We start from the raw sequence: 20,843 nt of genomic DNA, 5'->3' as shown, positions 1-20,843 counted from the left end.
ACAGGGAGACAGGAAGCAAAGCTGCGGAGCACACCCGCAGGGGGACAGCCCAAGCACGCCTGCAGACCAGGGAGACGGGGAGCAAAGCCGCAGAGCATGCCTGCAGCGGGACAGCCCAGCAGACCAGGGAGATGGGGAGCAAAGCCTTGGAGCATGCCAGCAGTGGGACAGCCGCGGCACACCTGGACTGTCCCGCTGCCCGCGTGCTCTGCGGCTTTGCTCCACGTCTCCCAGGTCAGCAGACCAGGGAGACGGAGCAAAGTCGTGGAGGACTTGGGCGGTCCCGCCACCCCCGTCTCCCTGGTCTGCTGGGGGGGGTGTGCAGCTAGTGCCCCCCCCCCCCAGCAAACCAGGCTTTTCTTGCCTACCCCTGGGGTAGAGCAGCTGGGGGCTGCCGGGTTGGTCCCGCAGCGCCACTCCGGACCAACCCGGCAGCACCCCAGCTGCTCTGCCCCAGGCGTCCTGATTCAGCCGCTGCTGGTCAGTTGCAGCAGCGGCTGAATCAGGACGCCTGGGGCAGAGCAGCTGGGGTGCTGCTGGGTTGCTCCAGTAGTGCCGAGGAGCCGCGCTACGGGAGCAACCCAGCAGCACCCCAGCTGCTCTGCCCCAGGCATCCTGATTCAGCCGCTGCTGGAACTGACCAGCGGCTGACTACAGGAAGCCCGAGGCAGAGTTGCTCTGCCCCAGGCTTCCTGGAATCAGCCGCTGATCAGTTTCAGCAGCAGCTGACTTGGGGACGCCTGGGTTTCTTAAGTTGAATCTGTATGTAAGTCAGAACTGACGCCAGTTCTGACTTACATACAGATTCAACTTAAGAACAAACCTACAGTCCCTATCTTGTACGTAACCCAGAGACTGCCTGTACACACAGAATATTCAGTGAAGATCTGGGTTTCACAATATGGCTACTCAGAATAGCTACATTGCCCTTACGCCAGGTCTCTCTCACAGCTACATTAACATTTTCCCCAGATCCTGAAGGAGCAGCATTTGCAGACAATTTAGCATCTGTGCTCTATTGGCATCATTAAATATATCATAAAGGAATTCTACATGAATCCTTCTCCCAGTCATTCTGTCTGGCAGGTAGTTCCTGGGAAACTATTGTGATCTTTGCAGCCATTGTGATCTTTGCAGTGAAATGCCACAAGCAGCAGTTCCTTTTATTAAGATAAAAACATCAGCTGGCTTGTATTTCCAGTATTTCCTATCCCAACTGCCAGGATGCAACATCCTAGCTTCACTGTCCACTAGGAAAAATATGCACCATTAAACACCCTTTTAAAGAGCCCAAGGACAGCATGTTTATTTTTAAAACGACTCATTTGGCAGATTATTAGGAGCATTAGAATGTAATGGCCTGAGCATGTCATCATGAGACTCGCAATTAACATAGCCAAAGACAGTCTCTGTCTGGAGGAGCTTACAATATAAATCAAGGCAGACAAAAAAGTTTGGGAAAAAGGGGATTGAGAAACAGAGATTAAGTGATTTGCTCAAGGTCACACATATGTCTCTGAATGCCAGAACTAAACCCACGTCTCCTGAGTCTCTGTCCAGTGTCTTACTTATAAAACCACTGAGCTGCAGAAATGTTCTTAAAGCTAAACAAATTATGAGATGCATCGAGGCAACACAGCATGTAGAGAACACATAAATTGACAAAGGTTTGCATTCATCCAAGGTCCTATGTAGCGATCACAATACAGGGAGGCAGATTAAAAAGCAGAAATACATTGCATCTGGTGAAACAGTCACCAGTTCCTCTAGAACACACTAAAGAAATCAGGCAAAAGTGGTTCAGGTTGAAATTAGAAAAAAAAATCACTTCAATATGCCTTTCCAAAAGTCCTGCAAATGATACATCTGGGGGAGGTCTGCATTGTTGCACACACACAGAATTCATGTTCCCTACAAATTATTCTTTTCCTCTGCAGAAATAGATTTTGCCAGAGAACTGCTGCAATTACATCTTTTGCCCAACAATGTCTGCTGTAGAACAGAACAGAGTACAGTTGGCTCAAGTCAGAGCAGCCAGCTGCAGAGAGGGAGGAAAAGAGCTGAATTCCTCACAGCCCATTCTCCCCCCACTCATGGAGACAAGTGAGGAGACCTGAAATACAGACGGGGGACAGAGCAGGGCGCAGCAGAATGCTGGGGGACTCTAAGGGGGGGGACACACTAGGGAAAGGCACAGGAGCTAACAGGCTGTCAGCACAGACACGGGGCAGGATGGTATTAGGGATGCAAGGACGTATGGGGACAGCAACAAATGTGCTTGACTAAATAGGAGGCTAGAGGTCAGCCAGAGACTTCATGAGAGAGGTTCCCCAACTGCCTGACAAACCCACCCTCCCCTTCCCCCCCAAAAAAAACACGTTCCATATTTACACACACACACACACACACACACACACACACACACACACACACCCTACATTCACATTGTCCAACCTTCTTGAGCTGAGATGTTTACTTGGTTTTAGTTGTAAACTCTGTGTGTGTGGTGTTTTCCTATGGACACTCTCTGCGGTGTTTTCCCAAATTAATTCCACGTTACTTCCTGCCCCTTTAATAAGAGATTTCTTTTCTACACTCAGACTCCAAGCATTGCCTCCCCGAAGTGCCCAAGGGTGTTGTGTGAATTTCCCAGATTACTGGGTGGGGTCTCGAGCCAGTTCTATGTGAGATGGATAGCAAGGAACCCCTAGACATTAAACCCGGCCCTGGCTGCTGCTGGTGCTACCTGGCAGAAGGGTTTCACCCTTACTGCTCACGCCTTTGCACCAACTCTGAGGGGCGTAGGAAATACATTTCTGTATTGGAGTTTAAATGAATTACTCAACATTCTGTTTTAATATGCCTAGTAAAGAATCTGTCCTTTTCCTAAAACTTTTTGTTATGTATATTATTGCAGACACACTTGCTGAGGTATTTTAAAATAATTTACCACATATTTCAAACTGGTGTGATTAATGTGTGCTATTTGACAAAAAATATTTAGAAATTTGCAGAATTTTAAGATGTTGTGTGAAGAATTTTTTGGCACATATTTTTCCCAAGATTAACAACAAGTCATCAAGAACACCACCCAGCACAAGGGGAATGCTTTGCTGTCAGGAAGCACATTCTGTTAGAGTGACTGATACATGAGAGGTCTCTTGAATGCAGCATTCGTTACTGCAGCAAACAAGTTCATCAGTTCCGAGTGAACAGCACTGTCAGTTTTGTAAACGAAATTGAATAAGCAGTCTTTCAAATGTTTTCGATTAAAGGACAGGGATTATTCAGATTTGCATGTTCCACAGTTGTGACAAGTGCAGGAAGTCACAGGGCCATTTGCCAGCTTCAGGAAGATGGTCATAAATGTGATTTCAGATTAACTAGGTATCAGTAGGGTTGCCAAGTGTCCGGTAGTCTGGTTTTTGGGTGCTCTGTCTGATAAAAAAAAATCCAGAAAATACCGGACATGTGGAATGTCCAGTATTTCCTGGATTTCTGACTGGGCGCCAGATGGAAGCCTGGCAAGGGCTGGAGGAGTGGCTGGGAGGCAGGGCATGATCAACGCTGGGAGTCCTGGCTGCGTATGACGCTTTGGGGAGGAGGAGAAGCCCTGTCCCTGCTCCTGAGCGCATGGTGGAGCCGCAGCCGGACTCACTCATGCTTCTCCGGACCATGCGCAGGACTGACAGCGTCCTGGGATCTGCATGTGCCCGGGTCAGTTCCCCCCTCCCCCCGACCAGCTCTGCTGCCCCCGACCCCCTCCCGGCCACACCTGCTTCCTGCCAGCTGGTTCTCCTCCTCACCATCTCCCCTGGCCAGCCGCACTGCCGCTGCCCCCGCTCCTCCTCCGGCCAGCCACGCGGCCCCGACCCCTCCTCCTCCATCTCCCTGGGCCAGCTGTGCTGCCTGACCCCCACCCCCGATCTCCTCCAGCCAGCCACACTGCCTCTGGCCCCCCACCCACCAGCCCCGCCCCCCATCTTCTGTGACCAGCCATGCTGCCCCTGCCCCCCCCTTGCCAGTAGGCCCCCCTCCCCCATCAAGTGTGTCTGGTATTTTTTCTAAACCTACCTGGTAACCTTAGGTATCAGTCAGTGTTATCACTTATAGGACAGGCATAGAACAACCTACCCCTTACAAGACTGTACCATAGGAGAAAAATGGAAGGCAGCAAAGTCTTGTAGTCTAATCCTGAGAGCAGAGAATTGGCAGTCAGTTCATTCTACTCCTAAATCCCATCCACAGGTCTGACATCATCTTGCAAAATATCCTGAGGGAAGTCACTCTGTGCCTCTCTTTCCCTGTCTGTCAATTGAGGATACAGCCTCACATGGGAGAAGAGAGACTTCACTGACGTGTGAAAGGCGCTTTAAAATCCTTTGAGGGGAAAGGATCCATGAAAGTAGTAAGATGCAAAGACAGGAACCATTTTTATTCCAAAACAATTAGACACAGAGTTAACATTTAGACAACATTTGCGAAGACCTAAACAGCACTTAGAAGCAAGCTAAAACAAGACACAAAAAAATCCTACACACTCCACAAATCTTCATTGTATATAAAGAAATGTGTATTTCAGAACAACCATCTGAACTCTGACTTTGTTAGGAGAAGTTGGGCACTTCCTAAAGGAAGATCAGTTAAGTTAGAATCAGAAAGAAGAGGCAGCCAACAGATAGCTTCAAAGAAGGAGTAATAAAAATAGGTCAACAGGCCAAATCATTGTAGCAGTTGATTTTCTAACCAATTTAAGGGTTATACAGTAAAACCTGTGTTATCCAACACACCCAGGGATTAGGGCGTGCCGGTAACCTAAAAATCCTGGTTATCTGGGGGGGAGGGATGGAGCTGTGCAGAGGCTACGGGGGGCCCCACGGGAGCTGTGTGGGGGCCGTGATGTGGCCTGCTGGGGGGCCATGAGCCACGGGGGGGGGGGGCTGGGATGCAGCCTGGTGTGGGGGGTGGAAGCCAGGGGGCAGGAGGTGGAGATGGCAGAGGTGGGCTGCTGGGGGTGACAGGAGCTGCGGGGGGAGCAGAGACCCTTGCTCCTTGTTTCCAGCTGCCGTTTGCCCCTCCCCCAGGTACGTGGTGCATGCTCATCTGAGGAGCATCCCAGCACTTACAGGGCCAGTTTCCTTCCCCTACCCTCTGCCCTGCTTTTTTTTTTTTTTTTTTTTTTGGCCAGTTTCTACAGTTTTCCAGGTAGTGCAGGTTTTACTGTATATTGGGAACACTAGAGAACTATTTGCTGTAGTCAAGAGATAAGGGCATAGCAGTGTTTTTGCTGCATCTTTAGTAATAAAAAGGTAACATCTTCGAAGCACTGTGGAAGCAGCAGCAGGAAGATCTGAGCTGTGTGTAGGGGGAGGTTGATGGAGAACAGAAAGGTCACCAAATTATTTTAAAAGGAACACATGGTCTGGTCAAGCCTAATAATGAATCCCTCAGAGTCCTGTCTCATTTAATGATTACCTGATGAGACATGCACATTCACTGTGCAGTGTAGCTAAGTTAATCGCAAATGCAAATTCAGCAAAGTCCACCTTTGCTTTCAGCATTCTAAAATGTGCAAGAGAGGTCATAATATATTAAAATATTAAATGCTAGACCAAAGAATATTTGCTTTTTAACTCATTAAGCTCTGGTCCCTCCCAACAAAGTCACTCTATGCTTTAGGTAGACTATTTAAAAAACAAAGATTTTAGTATAATAACCTGTCATGACCAAAATCCCAGTTTGTCAGATGAGATGAGCTTGCCTCAAAATTAGTCCAAGGCAGGCTCCCTTAATGTGGATGCACTACGTCGACTTGGAGCCCTAGGAAGCACTGGGGAATAATTACTGTGAATGACTCTGGGGAGTAACTGTTTCAAAGGAGCAGCAGTGGAACGTCCACACAACCACTATTTTGAAATAACTGTTTCAAAACCAGTGTTATTCCTCATGGAAAGCTATTATCATATATATTGTAGCCCAATGTCTGAGAGTCTGTAACGCTGAAATGCTGGCTATTCCCTCTGGGCGGCGCTGTTGCCTGAAATGCTGGCTGTTCTCTCTGGGCGGCCTGTGCTGCATGGGGAGTGTGGGGCCCAAAAGGCCGCTTGCACAGCTTGCTCCACCACGGTGGCCTGGCTGAGCGGCGCAGAAGTCAGCCAGGCGTCACAGTGGGAGGGGAAGGGGGCGGGGCACGGATGTATATGGCCAGGGGGCGGGGCCTGGATGAGCGTGCATCCCCGATGGAGACAGAAGAGAGCGGAGGAGACAAAGAGGAGGCGGAGGAGAGCGGAGGAGAGCGGAGAGAGAGAGAGAGAGAGGCAGGAGGAGGAGAAGAGAAAGAGAGATGGAGAGAGAGGCAGGAGGCAGAGGAGAGCTGAGAGAGGAGGGGAGGCAGTAGGAGACACTGACACAGAGTGAGAGAGACACAGAGTGAGAGACCGTAGGCTCAGGAGAGAAGAGCGAGATAGAAAGGGAATAGGACATGGAGGAGAGACCTGGAAATCCTGTCTTATGACGGGCTATTGGCTAGTTTTGAAATAACCAGCCCCTTATTTTGAAATAATGGGGATAGTCGTGTGCAGAGGTTCCCAACCTTTTCCATATGGGGACTCATTTTGACAATTCAGGAAGACTTGATGACCCCAGGCAATTAAAAAACGGGGGGATGAAGAGGGGCAGATCCACCTGGGGAGACACTTGGCGACCCATAGTTGGGCCCAGACCCATAGGTTGGGAAACCCAGATCGTGTGGATGCTCTGCTTATCATTTTGAAATAACTTCCTAGTGTAGACCAGGGCTTAGTTGCCACAGGACTACTCCATTGTTTTTAAAGTTACAAACTAACAAAGCTACCCCTCTGAGACTTTTATAACTAATAATGATTTGCTCTACAGGTGTAAGCTTACAAACACTTTATAAAGCAGGGTAAATGCTATTATCCAAATCTTGGCTGATGTAAATACAGACATTTAAAGCTTTTTGAGAAAAGAACAATATAGTCACAGTTAACAACTCCACTAACAATGAACCCTTTATTACTCAGTTACCCAATTTGGATAACAAGCCTATGCATATTCCCCCTAGGTGAAAGGGTCATTTTTCAGTTAGCTTAACTAGCATGGGACTCATAACATCCAGGGTTAATTCCTTTGCCACAGACTTCCCTGTATGACTCAGGGCAACTCAGTCTGTTCCTCAGTTCCCAATCTGTAACATGAGGATAATAGTACTTCCCTGTTCCACTGGGTGTCAAAATACTTACACTAGAAAGATTTTGAGACCTTCTGATTAGAGAAGAGTCCAGGGCTGGGGGTGGGAGGGGAAGAACCATTTACTTTCCAGCAGGTAAATGACTTTCTGCTGCCCTGCTCCCCACACACAGCCCAATATGGAAAAATAGGAAGTTTGGAAGAAAATTTTAAAGAAACCAACATGAAATATTCTCTCAGATGGAATAGTGAAAGTTTTGAAAGTAATGGCGTTGTTGCCATTCAGTGCTTTTAAATGCTTTCTAATAAATATTAGAAATGAAGGAACTTTATTTACAAATTTCACTGTCTTAGGCCATTACAATTCCTATATACAAAAGTAAATCAACTTCAGAATTAGAAGCTGTGGATGTTTCAGATATGGATTTTGGTTAGACATGCTATGCTACTGTAATGCCAGCAAGCAGAACCAAACCTGGAACCTCTGGAGCTAAAAGCATGATCTAAAAGCCAGAGGGCTCTCAGCTAAGGCTGTTGAGGAGACATTCTCTCACACTGTAAGTCATCTAAGTGCCATTATATGGGACCGTGAACCACACCCAGAGGGTATAGAGGTTGCACTAATATTTCTAAGAATACATAGTAACAGTTTGAGTTACAGTTTACTGGTTCATACTAGAGTTACATGCGCAATGACATAGTATCACTAATGCACTATTAAAGACTGGCAGTGTTGTTACTATGAAGTTTGAATACGTATCAAAATTTATAATTTGTTTTTAATACTGAGCTCTGCTACCTTCATTAGAGGGCATTCATTTCCAAAGCTTTTTCTCTAAATTGCAATGAATCAATGTTTTGTTTAGAAAAAAAATCACATTTAAGGAAGTTGGATTTGAACTTTGCCTACATTTTGTACTTTTTTATTTTTCTTTAAAAAAACTAAAAAAAAAACACCACAAAAATTCAGACACCAAGATCTAGCAAACTAAATATAAATGTTTCAAGCCATGCAGACGAAATGCATGGAATTTCAATTATGCACGTACCTGGTTCCAAAAAGGAGACTAGATCATGCAATTGATCTATTCCTTTAGTAAAAATATTTCCCCCTTCTGAACTCTAGAAAATAATGATAATGAAAAACATTTTCGGCCAATCAGCATCACAATTTCATTTCTACATCTTTTAAAGTAGTAAATAGACAAAGATGAGACATCTTCTTACAAACTTTGATAATTTTTTGCACACTGAAGTGACTCCCTCTTCCCAGCTGCAGATATCTGAATATATCCAGCTGTTTTAGCAGGCTGATTGCAATGCAACATATAGCTGAGAAGGTTAGTGAATGGCTAGGAACACATTAGGTACTTCCCAAGTCAACATGTAAAAAATAGGAAATCTTTAAGTGAGACTCATCTTGACGGCTGCTGTTAGCAGGTGTTGGGGGTAAGGACAGAGTGACCAGTAGGAGGAGGAGAGGATAATGGTATTCAAGAATGCATTTTTAAATTATTCCAATATTCCTCACACTCAAAACTGAAATATTACTCTTGATAAAACACTACAGGAAAAAAACAAACATGCTCTTATTGGAAGATCCATGGTCTGAAACTCATTTCATCTTCCAATTTTTGTCAGTCAAAAATCACTGACAGCACTCTGTTAAGCATTTCATTCCAGTATAACAGCATCACTTTTTTAACCTAACAGCGGCTGCTCCTCAATTTACCTTGGGAGGAGTGCAAAACCGCATACAAAGTCTTCTTTGATCATACAAGGAATCCATATGGATTGAGCAGGATTCTCTGAGAATTACTCTTACAACTGTACCAGAATAAACAGGAGTATTCAGAAGTCAATATCCACACAACTATGAACTGTCTCCCCTGAGATGTACAAATACCACAATGAAGTCTGTCAAATTAGAAAGACATAAACAAGTCCAGCTGTTGAACACAATGCAAGCAATTAGCATTCCTCTAACTCTTTACATACATCAAAACTCAGCATTAAAAGCAATGGTAAATGTAAACATGCAACAATCATGGAAAAGCCTCCTTGGGGGAAAAAAAATAATCTATGGAAGCCTCATATGTGCGGGAATAGCTACAACAGGTAACACTGTCAAAAAAACCCAATGAAATAGAGGTTCTTAATGTGAACAATTTGACTAAAGATGTGTAAATACATTGTTAAACATGGAAAACATTTAAACTTTGACAAAGATTAAGACACAAATCAGGTCTGTTTTGAATTAAACATGCACATCTAACAGCATTACTAAGTCAAATACTTCAGTTACCTGTATTGCGATACATTGTTAACATGTGTCTTGACTTGATAATCCAAGATATGATAAACTAAATGTCAATTGGGGGACTTATTTTCACTACTATACTATTATCCTTCAGAGGGCCGCAAAGTGCTTTACAAAAATTTGTCAACCTTCATTTGATAGGTGGATGAGAGAAAGGATAAGATAGACTTCTACAGTTTTAGTCCCAGCTCTGTCAAAAACTAAAATGCCCTGCCTTCACAACAGTTATATTTTCTCCTCTTTGCACCGGAATCGGAGGGAAAAAGAAAGGCTAGGCAGGACCATATTGAAGATACAGAGATTTGCTTTGGGATTCTTCTGACTAAAATATCCACATTGCCTTCATTAGAAAAGGGTTAATGGCATTTGTAGTTGCTAGAAGTAGGCGATAATAAGGAACCAAGATTTACTGAAAGTTAGTGTTTCAGCACCTTGCACAGCTCCCTTTTCCAACAAATTGCAACATGGGAGTTTAGCTCTGTTCTATGGACTCAGGCACCTTACCGCCACATCTGTTCAGGTTCAACATCCAGCCAATATGACAAAGCTGGATACTCTAAAGAGCACCAAAATCACGCTTCTCTGGAGTGGAGTTTTTGGCTTATTAGGATAAGTCAAGGGGTTCACTGTAGTCCAGGATCTCAATGCCCAGCTAAAGAGGTTAGTTAGTGTTCTCTAGAATGCATGGTTCTTCTTTGAGATACCATCCTTCCCAGATATTTTCTGAAAGAATACACTCAAGGACAACTGAAAGTGATACCATTTAACATTATTGACAAGGCAGAGGCAGTATAAATTCAAAACATGGTATCTGAATTAAAATGTTCTTGCTACTGGAAAGTAACAAAAATAGAGATAATAAAAAGTTATGAACATACCCACACTTATGAATAACAACTCAATCTTCATCCCAGGAATTCAGTATCAGAGGGGTAGCCATGTTGCATCTGACAAAGTGGGTCTTTGCCCACGAAAGCTTATGCTCCTACACTTCAGTTAATCTATAAGGTGCCACAGGACTCCTCGCCGCTATCCCAGGAATTGACATTATTAGTGTCTCTATAGTGACTTATCTTCCAAGTGCCTTACAAACATTAATTAATGCAAGCTTGAGTCTGAGATACAGAACACACATACCCCTTTCCAGACTACTGTATCTTTTTCATAAGTCTGATTTATCTTGCATACCCCAAGTTTCACCTGGCTTAAAATCTACTTACTGATGGAATCAGACATAAAAATAAAAACGCATCACAGCACACTATTACTGAATATTTTGCTTACTTGTTTTTAACATATAATTATAACAAATCCATTGAAATATAAACTTTATATTTATATTTATAAAGTTCAGCACAGTTTGAACTTTATTACTGCTTTTAGTTAGATTGTTGTAAAACTAGGTAAATATCTGATTAATTGAAGTACACCCAGATAACACAAATCCCTGGCTGAGAACCACAGTGTTAGAGTAACTTTCAAAAAGACTCAGTCCCATTCCCCTCAGATGTCAATAAAGGTTTCCCCAATTCCCGTTAGGCTGCTTCTATTGTCTAGTTTTATGCTAACCCATGATCATACGTTCAAGATCAAGGGAAGATATCCAAATTAGAAATTGGACCGTAGACAGAACTATTTCCTGAAGTCAATGAATGAAAACATCAGTGCTGAGATCTTGATTTCAAGATGTTAGATGTGTCCACTTTTTAAAAAAGAGCCCCCATCCATCTCTTCTCGCCTCGTAAATTATAAATTTTAACCTCCCCTGAGAGAGACTTGCCTTCTGTCTACCTTGTAAAATTCTTCATCAGGAGCACTTAATTAAAATTAATTCTCTCTTTTCCCAGACTAGAAGACTGTCCATAAGGAAATATACAATTGAAGACAAAAATCACATGAAAAAATCATGCCAAATCATACACTTGATTTATTTAAAAAAAATTCATCACCCAAATGTGTTTCTCCAAGAGAAAGAGGCCATAGAGCACATAGGAGAAAATGACTGAACTGAATCTATTTATATAATTCTTTAGAATTTTTATAAAATCAGGTATCACAGGAAAAAAATCAAGAATCTGAACGTCAACATTTCAAACCTTCAGCTACAATTCCACACTGTTGGTACACATACTGTTAACTGTAGAAATCAGGATTAAAAAAATAAAATAAACGTAGATCACAGGCTTGCAAAATACTGTTAGAAAAAACCTACAGTACACATGAAGAGGGCTGAAAGGGAACTGCTTCACTGAATGCACTGTAAGAAACACGTGCTTCAAATGAGTGTAAATAGAAGTTGTTTTTCATTTCATTTCTCCCCTCAGGTTAAAGATCATACACAGACAACTGCAGCCTAAAGCATTTTATAGACAAACACACACAGGATCACTTCATCCACCACTGAAATGCAAACATGGGTTGAAACATTGTTTTTTCAATTAGCAGCACAACTCTTTAGGACAGGACAAAGAATGCTCTTTCCAAATGACTCTCTAGAAGGAATTTTGGCAAGCAGAATATAGTAACTCAGACTGAAACACAGCAAGAATGCAGAGATTTGCACCTATCGTTTCTCAGAGTCCCATGGGATCTTTAATAGATGTTGGCTTTTTTGCATCTGATCTGAAAGACAAGCACTTCTGTCTCAAAGCTATGCAAAAACACTGGCCCTGTACCAGCTCACAGGGTACCAATGGCTAAGTCACCTACAACTTTTCCTGCAGCACCTAAAGCTGAATCTTCAGGAAACCTTTAACCATAGCACTACCACAAAAGCTCAGTCATTGTTATGGAAGGCCATCACATCACTAGCCTTGCTCAGACACTGAGCAAGACATTACCAGTAATCAGTCTGCATCAGAACTGCCAGTACTGCTACACACAAGGGAAATTTCACAGAAACAGAAAAGACCAATAAGTTCATTAGAAGTGACTTAAGCATGTATTAGCCCAGCTTGTGAAATTTGGCAGGATTAGAAATGGGGTGGTATGAAGGAAAGCAAATTTAAATTTGAGATCCAAAAAGTGTGGCAGAAAACCCTTGTGTGTACAAATATATATTTGCAGTTAAATCTCTTTTGCCCTAAATTACAACAGAGAATGCAATATTTTCTATTTTTAAATTCATTGAAGGACTAGCTGTTTTTCAAAGGTGGAAGCAGCAAAAATTAATTTCTTTAATAAAGAAGGCGACAACAGAGCCAGCCCTCATGTCCCAGACAATTAACTCCTCTGTTAGAACCGGAAATTCAACTCTACTAATTATTCCACTGCAGTAAGAACTCCACCTCCTAAATAGCCACCCCCTCAATTAATTGTTAAACATAATCTACTAGAGCACTCAACTCTTCTTAGCAGTTCCAGCAATTACTCTGATGGCTACAACTACAGTCCTTAAGTTAGTGAAACATGTCTATTCTGCAGCAATAGGAAAGTTTTTTAAACAAAGAAAATGTGGCACTGGTACAAGATGTGTCCCAGTCACCTTGAGCTAATTCATGGGTTGGCATAGGAGGGAAATCACCACAGAAATCAAATGGCAGATCTGCCAGCACTCTGCTGTTCCATCTCTAGAAATAATCAGGCATGGAAGCAATACAGCCCAGTGTTACAAGAAAGCACAGCATGACGCATCTTATACATAAAGTAGAAAGATGAAAGGCATCGGGTCATCAATACACTTTGCAATTTATCAACTTATGTCATCCTAAAGGAAAACCTTATGGTGTGGGAAAATTAGTCATGTTTTCGAAACGAGAAGAACCCCACACACATATTTGTTTCATTTCACTGTGCCTTCAGAGATAAACCTATATCTTTGAAGCCTATTATCTCTGCAAGCTGTTTGTGCTTCATTACAGGTATCTCAGACTAGCTCTTTTATAGAAACAATGCTTAAACTTCATGGAAATACAGAAGTTGGGGGGGGGGTTGTCAAGGAAATGGAAAAAGATGTACGATTATAACAAATGAAAATGTTTCCACCTGAAGTTATCCCACTAGAAAAACTGCAATAAAACATATCACACCAAATGAATTACAGTATGTTAAGTATATATTGTGTATGCTGTATTAAAAGAAAAAAATATATGGCTAAACATTTTCCTCAAAAAAATTAACATTCAACTGAACAAATTGACAGGTTAGTTTTCACTAATTTTGAAATAAAATCAATTTCACTAGCAATACAGATATTGCTGCCCTGTGAATGATCCAGATAAATGTCTGAAAAGATCTTTAAACAAAAAAAATTCTGAACCCAATTCTCTTACTATTGCAATTTTCATTAATTTCACTATCATTTCTGTGCAAGTCTGCATTATACATTAAGGGAAAATATGCAAACACAATAGTACACAATCAGAAAATTAAGCAAATATAGATTGATTGTTTCCCTAAAGGAATGGGCTTCTGACAAGACCTTTGTGTGTTGTGTGTGAAATATCATTTGACCTTTTGCTCCCCATATTCCTACAAGTTCCGTAGTGTCTGATTAACAGAAGAAATAAAATTATTCAACCTCGTCACAAAAACGTAGTCACTGAGCACAGTAAGAAAGCAGAGGCTAGCACAATAGATAGTTCCTTCAGCAAGAAGTCATCCTATGATAGTACAAAGGACTCGTAGGGTCACTATTTTTCTTTACAGTTTTTTCTCCCCCACACACTTTGATGTCCTTTATCATAAATTTAATCCTTCTAGCCCAGCAGAAACAGCAAGGACTGCCTTCAAAGCCCACCAGTGCCACACTAGAACGCATCCTGTTGAGTTACAACCACAAAACCAAACACTCTTCTCCCTCCATGCCCCATCTTGCCTGCATAACAAGAGACATGCAAAACTCAGCAGATTTAGTATGCAGAGGCAAATGCCAAAATTTTGCTCAGTTCAGGCCTAAGTTCCATATAAAAAGGAATAAGAAACCAGAACCAAAAATTAAATTTGTTTTCTTAATGAAAATAGATAACACTAACATTAGGCCATACAGAAATATTAGTTCAGGAAATCTGCATAGCTAATAACTAAATAACATCAGTGTCTGCCTTTCACCAACAGCAAGCTTCCAAACAGATCCACCAGAAGAACAAAGAATGAACTTGTTCCTCCATTTTCCTTAATTCAATTCAATCACTTGCTCTTTATTTTTAAAATTTGAGGGGAAATATTTTGTGGGCCCACAAACTTAACTGGGAAAAAGCCTTTTTACATCACTGACAGTGACAGCTTATTTTCACTCAGAGTTTCCCTGTGTATCTATCCATCCCTCCCAGTTCCAGATCCTGCAAACACACAGGCATGTCAGAATAGTAGTTGCAAGTGTCACATGTTTTCAGGTCCCCAAGACAGCAAAATGCTTCACTGGTTGAGCTGAACACACAACTTTACACTCACAGAATACAAGAAAAAAAAAGACAAGGAAAATAAATTTGCACACAGATCAGGTGAAAATAAGTAGCTAACAGAATCACCCTGAGGGTGCAGAGGAACAAAGGCAACAAACTAAGCAATAATCTATTGAAAAATCTGATGAAAAAGCTCAATAAGGAATCCATAACTTAGTTAACAGTGGACAGCAAAAAAATCAATTTATTTATTACTTTTGCCTCTTAGTACTCTTATGATTACAGTTTGTCATCATGGCAAAAAAAGGACTGAGTCATAATTTTAATTTAAAAATAGGGCATGGAACATCAAAATCATCATATTGTTGGACCCAGAAAATTAAGAGTGAATTTGTCTTCAATTTGCAATTAAAAACAAAGCCATTTAATTGAATTAGCTCTTCCATACTAAATGGCACACATGTACAGCCAAGTCTGAGAAGATTCATGGAGGAGGCTGGCTCAGGTGACCAAGACCAGGGATGAAATCCCACTGTTATTCAAGTCAAAGGAAATTTTGTCACTGACCTCAATGGGGCCAGGATTTTTATTTTATTTATTTTAAGATAAGCAAATCCTGAAAGAGTCATGGGCATGATAAATACACAGCTTTTTACATGACACATAAAAACAAAGTCTTCTCAGAAGAAGTCTTTATTGTATGTGGGGGGAAGGGGCATTGGTTGGATTTTTGTTGTTTTTGTTTTTTAAGAAACAGCAGTAATTACAAATCTTCCTTTCCTGTAGTTGCTGAGAACCTTCAGAAGTGCTATATAACTAACACAGGTTGAACCTCTCCAATCTGGCACCCTTGGGATCTGACCAGTGCCGAACCAGAGAATTTGCTGAACCATGGGAGATCAATATTGTCTAACAGCATTACCAACACTTGCTCTGCTTACTGGGCTCTTAGAAGACATTTAGATGTAAATTAGAGTTAAATAACAGCACAGAACACTGAGCGCCACAACTGGTGGCTGTAAACATGGGACCGCAAGAAACTTGGCCACATCCTTGATAAGTGGACATTCAGCTAACTAAAACCATACCAGACCAAAGACGTCAGACCGGAAGTGTCGGACCAGAGATGTGCAACCTGTAGGAGAGTGTAGCAGGAGGGCATTAGGTTGAATATTTCACAAAAAAAGGCATTTTCCCCACAGTTTGTGAGAAGCCTGAGTTAAGAAAAACTCTATGTAATGGTTCAAAGAGTTCAAGATTAGACATCTTCTCTCCTTTCAGTTATTCATGTTTCAGTCTTGTAACTTTTATGATAACAAAATTCCACTAGTTTTTCAGGCTTCCCATAGAAAAGTTAATCCTGATATTGCTGAAGAAAAAGATGCTGGACTTAAAAAAAGTTGAGGCCTTTAAAAAGCAACAAAAAAGACATCTTTAAATTGTGGTTGATTTATTTCGTTTAGCTTTGCAGTTCCATCTTAATAACTTTATAAGTGTTAAAGAAAATCAGTGCTCTTCTAGAATAAGCAGTATGCTAATAACATTTTCTATCAAAAAACAGTATTTTTCAGTAAGTATTGCTAATTATTGGATCTGTGCATTAAATCTGACATACTAAATAATGAAGATTAATAATATATCCCGAGGAGTTTCAGAGAAGATAGCTGGGTTAGTTTGTTTCAGCAAAAACTATGAAGAGTGTTGTGGCATAACAAATATGTTTGGACATAAGCTATTGGGGGCTGGAATCCACTTCATCAAATGCTTGCCCAAATAATTTTGTTAGTCCAAGGTGCCACAGGACTCCTCGTTTTTAGTTATACCTTCTATTAACGGTGTATTACAGTAGTGCCCATTAAGGTCAATGTCTGAAGTGTGAAAGTATTCTTATGCATGTTTATAATTAAAAAACTATACATACATGCAGTCCATCTCAAGCCATAGAACTAGCTGATTTCTCACAGTTATCATGGTAATGAATCCCAATCAGGAGATACAGTTTTTTGTCTGTTTAATGCAACTGACTTACAACTAAGAAAATTAAACCTTATTGGATATCACTGGATCTTCTTCCCAGTCCGTGCTTATGTCACAAGAAGGAGAAAGGAAGAAGATCCCGGATAAGAAAAGCTTTCAAAGATGATAAACAAAAGGTGCTGAAGATTTTTCCTTCCAAACCAAAAGCTATACATGATGGGGGAAAAAAACAAACAATTTTTACATGTAATGAATTAGAGACTATGACATCCAGTGCATAAGAACTAGAAAATACCTGTTTTTTCCTTTTTGTCTTTGGAGAGTGCAGCTAATGCTCTGAGCACTTTCTTCAGCTGAATCATCTTAAACTGAATGCAATGTTTCCCAAAGGACTACAGAGATGTGCTATACCCAGAATTACAATTTGGACACGATTTCACTTTCATTAAAAAAAAACCTGACTTTACATTCAACTTATCTGTGAACTGATTTAGTCAAATAGATTTTAATTTTTTTTAAATAATTCTACCTTTGTTTTCATATTTTCTGTGTGTGTGTGTGTGTGTGTGTGTGTGTGTGTTTTAAGATCACCAACATTTGCATGGAAGAAGCTCTTTCTTTCATAAGGTTTCATCTGCCAGTTATTTCTTCTTCATTCTAAACATTCATCGTGACCTGAAGTCACAATCCTCTGCTTGACAGACTAATTGTGGTGGAGATTATTATGATTACAACACAACACAAGGAATGAGAGTTTATCTGCTCAGAAAGCAAATATCCTGTTTTGATGCAATGCCCTCAATAATTAAAAAAAGAGAAATAGACATTGCTATAATGTTTCTCTCAAAACATTTCAGTTTTTCATTAATCATTTAGCAGATCTCATGAAAAAGTGCTTGTCCTTCCAATAAATTCTGACAGCTGTAAGCAGTTGAAATAAGAATCTTGTTAATAACCAGGTAGACATTTATATGGCTTATCATTTATTGATCTTGAGCACTTATCTAAGTATTTGGTTATAAAAATAAACCTTATGAGTAGCATAAATAAGGGCTGTGATCACTGCAGGCCAAAACAGAAAACAAAGAATGGGGGGGAGGGTGGTGGGCAGGGAAAATCTAACAAGCCAGACAATAACCAATACTAGCTCAAACAGAAATGGCCTACATCGGGATGGAGAACCTAAGGCCCAGGAGCCAGATGCCAACCCTTGCTTGCCTGGATCCGGCCTCTGAGGCTCGCTGATGCTCCAGATCCCCCGCTGCTTCCCCACAGAGCTAGAGCACACAAAATCTAGTAGCCTGCACTCCTCCTATGCTCTGGTGTGCAAGGAGAACGTGGGGAGTGTCTCTCTCAGTGAGGATTTGGATTTTGCCTTCTCACTTGTCCCCCAACTGATTTTTCTGTGGTTCAGTGGCCCCCTCCAATCCAAAAAAGGTTCCTCTCCCCTGCCGACTTGATGCACTGAATATCACCAAAGCCACATGCTAGCAGACTGACAAAAGGCGCCCATTCCAAAGTAAGGAACCTCCATTGGAAACCTTCAGCTCCAAGAACTCACTGCAAGTATGCCCCAGACAAACAACAGCCAGGATAAGCAAATAGTTTGTGGGAGAGTTGGGTCCCGACTCCCAGAATCTACAAGGAGCCAAATAACCACATATCTTTTTAGTGGTCCTGTTTGATATGTTCTAGTGCCGGGCTACCCAACTTTGGAAGCCCTGGGGATCACAATGATACTCACAGCACATGCCAAGGGACGCAACTTAAGTGTGGTTGCATATATATGCAAATTGCTTCTTTCACACTGATGGACATGAATACAAAGATTAAAGGCAAGACTACACAATATAGGGGCCCCATTTAAGTCGGTTCTGCTGATATTAATAAAATGCAATATTTACCTATTTCCACCCACATGACAGCACTTTTAATGAGCAATGACAGTCCAGGAATTTAACTACTAAAATGTATATCAACAGAAGAACATTATATTGACTATTTTTTTGTTTTAGCTGCCATCGGCGGGCTGCATGTTGAACCCGCACCGTGCTATGGGCCACAAAAAGCAGGCCACAGGCTGCATCTTGAGTAGCCCTGTTCTACTGAGTGGTTACAGAACCTTTGGCCTTTATAAAAGTTACTTCCCAGTGTGATATGCTTGAGGAACAAGAATATTATCATGTTCAGAAATCAGTTATCACGGGGATCCAGATTAGTGAATTGATGCTTAAATATATATATTTTAGGCTTTGTGGTAGAAAGAAGCACCACAGGTAGACCTAGTTATATTAGGATGAACATTTCATCCCAGACTGGTTTCAATCCATTCTATCAAACTACCACCAACTTACCCGCACAAAGTGATTTTTACTACACTGAGCTCCCAGACAATCGGTCTCAACTATTTGTTCTACTGGAATCTGTAACTATGTTCCAAAAGCATCTTTCCTAGTGTGCAGCTATCAACAACGCATGGCACAGAAGCACTGATGGCTTTAAGCACAAGGCAGATTCAGCAACTACACACTGCAAAACTGTATTTTGTTCCCGCGCCTCCCTTGGCTGGAAGGCAGACAATGCCAACCGGATGCGACAGAACTATCGCCGACCTCGCCTCGACCCCGCGCCTCACAAAGCGCACGGAGCGCCGGGCGCACGCAGACTCGTAGCCAAGGCTCTGCAATCCATTCGAGGGAAGAAACTTTGCCGCGAAAGAGCTGCCGCAACGCGCTCTCCTGCTAGGTGACAGCGAGGGGCTAAGGGGCGCAGCGCACACGGCGCCCGCACATCTCTCCCCGTCCACCTGCCGCCAGGCGGCTTGGCACCCCGCGCGCCGGGGAGAGGCCGAGGCGGAGCACAACCCGGGAGCGCCCCGGGCGCTGCAACTTCTCCCCTAAATTGTTTGTCACCTGCCAATCACGCGGTCCCACCCGAGCCAGGGAGAGCCGAGCATGCCCAGTGAGCGGGATGACATCAGCTTCATCCAGGCTGGGGGCTGGGAGGCTGCAGCCCAAGTGGGAGTCGAGCCGACTCTGCTCGATTCCTGTCTTTCCCCCCCCCCCCCCAGGTACCCACAAGGGAGCGCAGCAGAGTGAGCGCCCACTGCCGCCCGCCCTAGCCCCGGGCAGGTAACGGGCCTCGTGCCGCGGTGTGCGGAGCAGGCTAGTGCCACCCGCCCCCTCCCCCTGCGAGGAACTTCGCCCCCACCCATCCACCCACCTGGGAGCGGTGCTGGGCCGGGAGGGGAACAATAAGCCCCCAGCCAAAGGAAGGACGCGGGGGGGGGGGGGAAAGAGATGCCCTCGAAGCGCCCCTGCTCCCGCCTGGGGGAAGCGGGTTCCCCTGCACCCAGCCCCCGGCCCGGAGCGGGAACAAAGGGAGGCGGCAGGGACCGGCCGGGGGTGCCGCGCGGGGGAGGACCGGGGCTTGGTGCCAGGGCTGCAGAGCCGCGGCCGCAGGATGCTCGGTACCGCAGCGGGTACTCAGTACCGCCCCCCCCCCCCAGACTTACCCCGATCACCACCGTCTCCTCGCCTTTGAACTTGGGGATGAATTTGTCCCCGCGGAGAATCTCCGCCTCGTTGAGGGGCCGGAACCGGCACATCACCTTGATGCTGCACTCGGCGGGGTCCGCCATCGCGGCGGGGGGCTGGGCGGCGAGCGGCGAGCAGCCTGCCTAGCGCCTCCAGCTCTGCACCGGGCCGGGCCCGCAGCCTCTTCCCCCTTCAGCGGGCGCGGGGCCGGGGGCGCGGGGAGCCAGGGAGCGCCGCGGCCAGCGTCCCGCGCCGAGCATCCACCGGCAGAGCCGCGGCTGGGGCGGGGCTGCCCCCCGTGCGGCGCGGCGCGGCTGTAGCAGCAGCAAACACAAAGCGCCGCTGCCTTTGCCCCGGCAGCGCCCGCCGCCCCTCGCCTCCCCCAGAGGGTTGGTGGCTTCGCCGCATTACATCAACCCCTCCCCAGCTCGGGCTCCCGGGGATAGCCGCTAGCCGAGC

At 43.6% G+C, this 20,843-nt stretch overlaps 1 protein-coding gene across 2 annotated transcripts in view; it reads right to left on the bottom strand.

The window, feature by feature from the left end:
• The window catches only part of KIF5C (kinesin family member 5C), a 135,437-nt gene extending 114,594 nt beyond the window's left edge, over positions 1–20,843 (bottom strand). The window contains exon 1 of one of the 2 annotated variants that reach the window (XM_075933349.2): positions 20,363–20,843. In XM_075933349.2, coding sequence (XP_075789464.1) covers positions 20,363–20,488 — 126 coding nt within the window. In that variant the 5' untranslated portion in view covers positions 20,489–20,843. The remainder of the gene's footprint in view (positions 1–20,362) is intronic. The other variant, XM_075933348.2, reaches the window with a different exon arrangement.

Source organism: Pelodiscus sinensis, chromosome 7 (assembly GCF_052426305.1).
Source record: "Pelodiscus sinensis isolate ZL-2025 chromosome 7, ASM5242630v1, whole genome shotgun sequence".
In the NCBI taxonomy this organism is placed as follows: Eukaryota; Metazoa; Chordata; order Testudines; family Trionychidae; genus Pelodiscus; species Pelodiscus sinensis.
The sequence above is the reverse complement of the archived record's forward strand: the minus strand, read 5'-3'. Positions and strand labels throughout refer to the sequence as shown.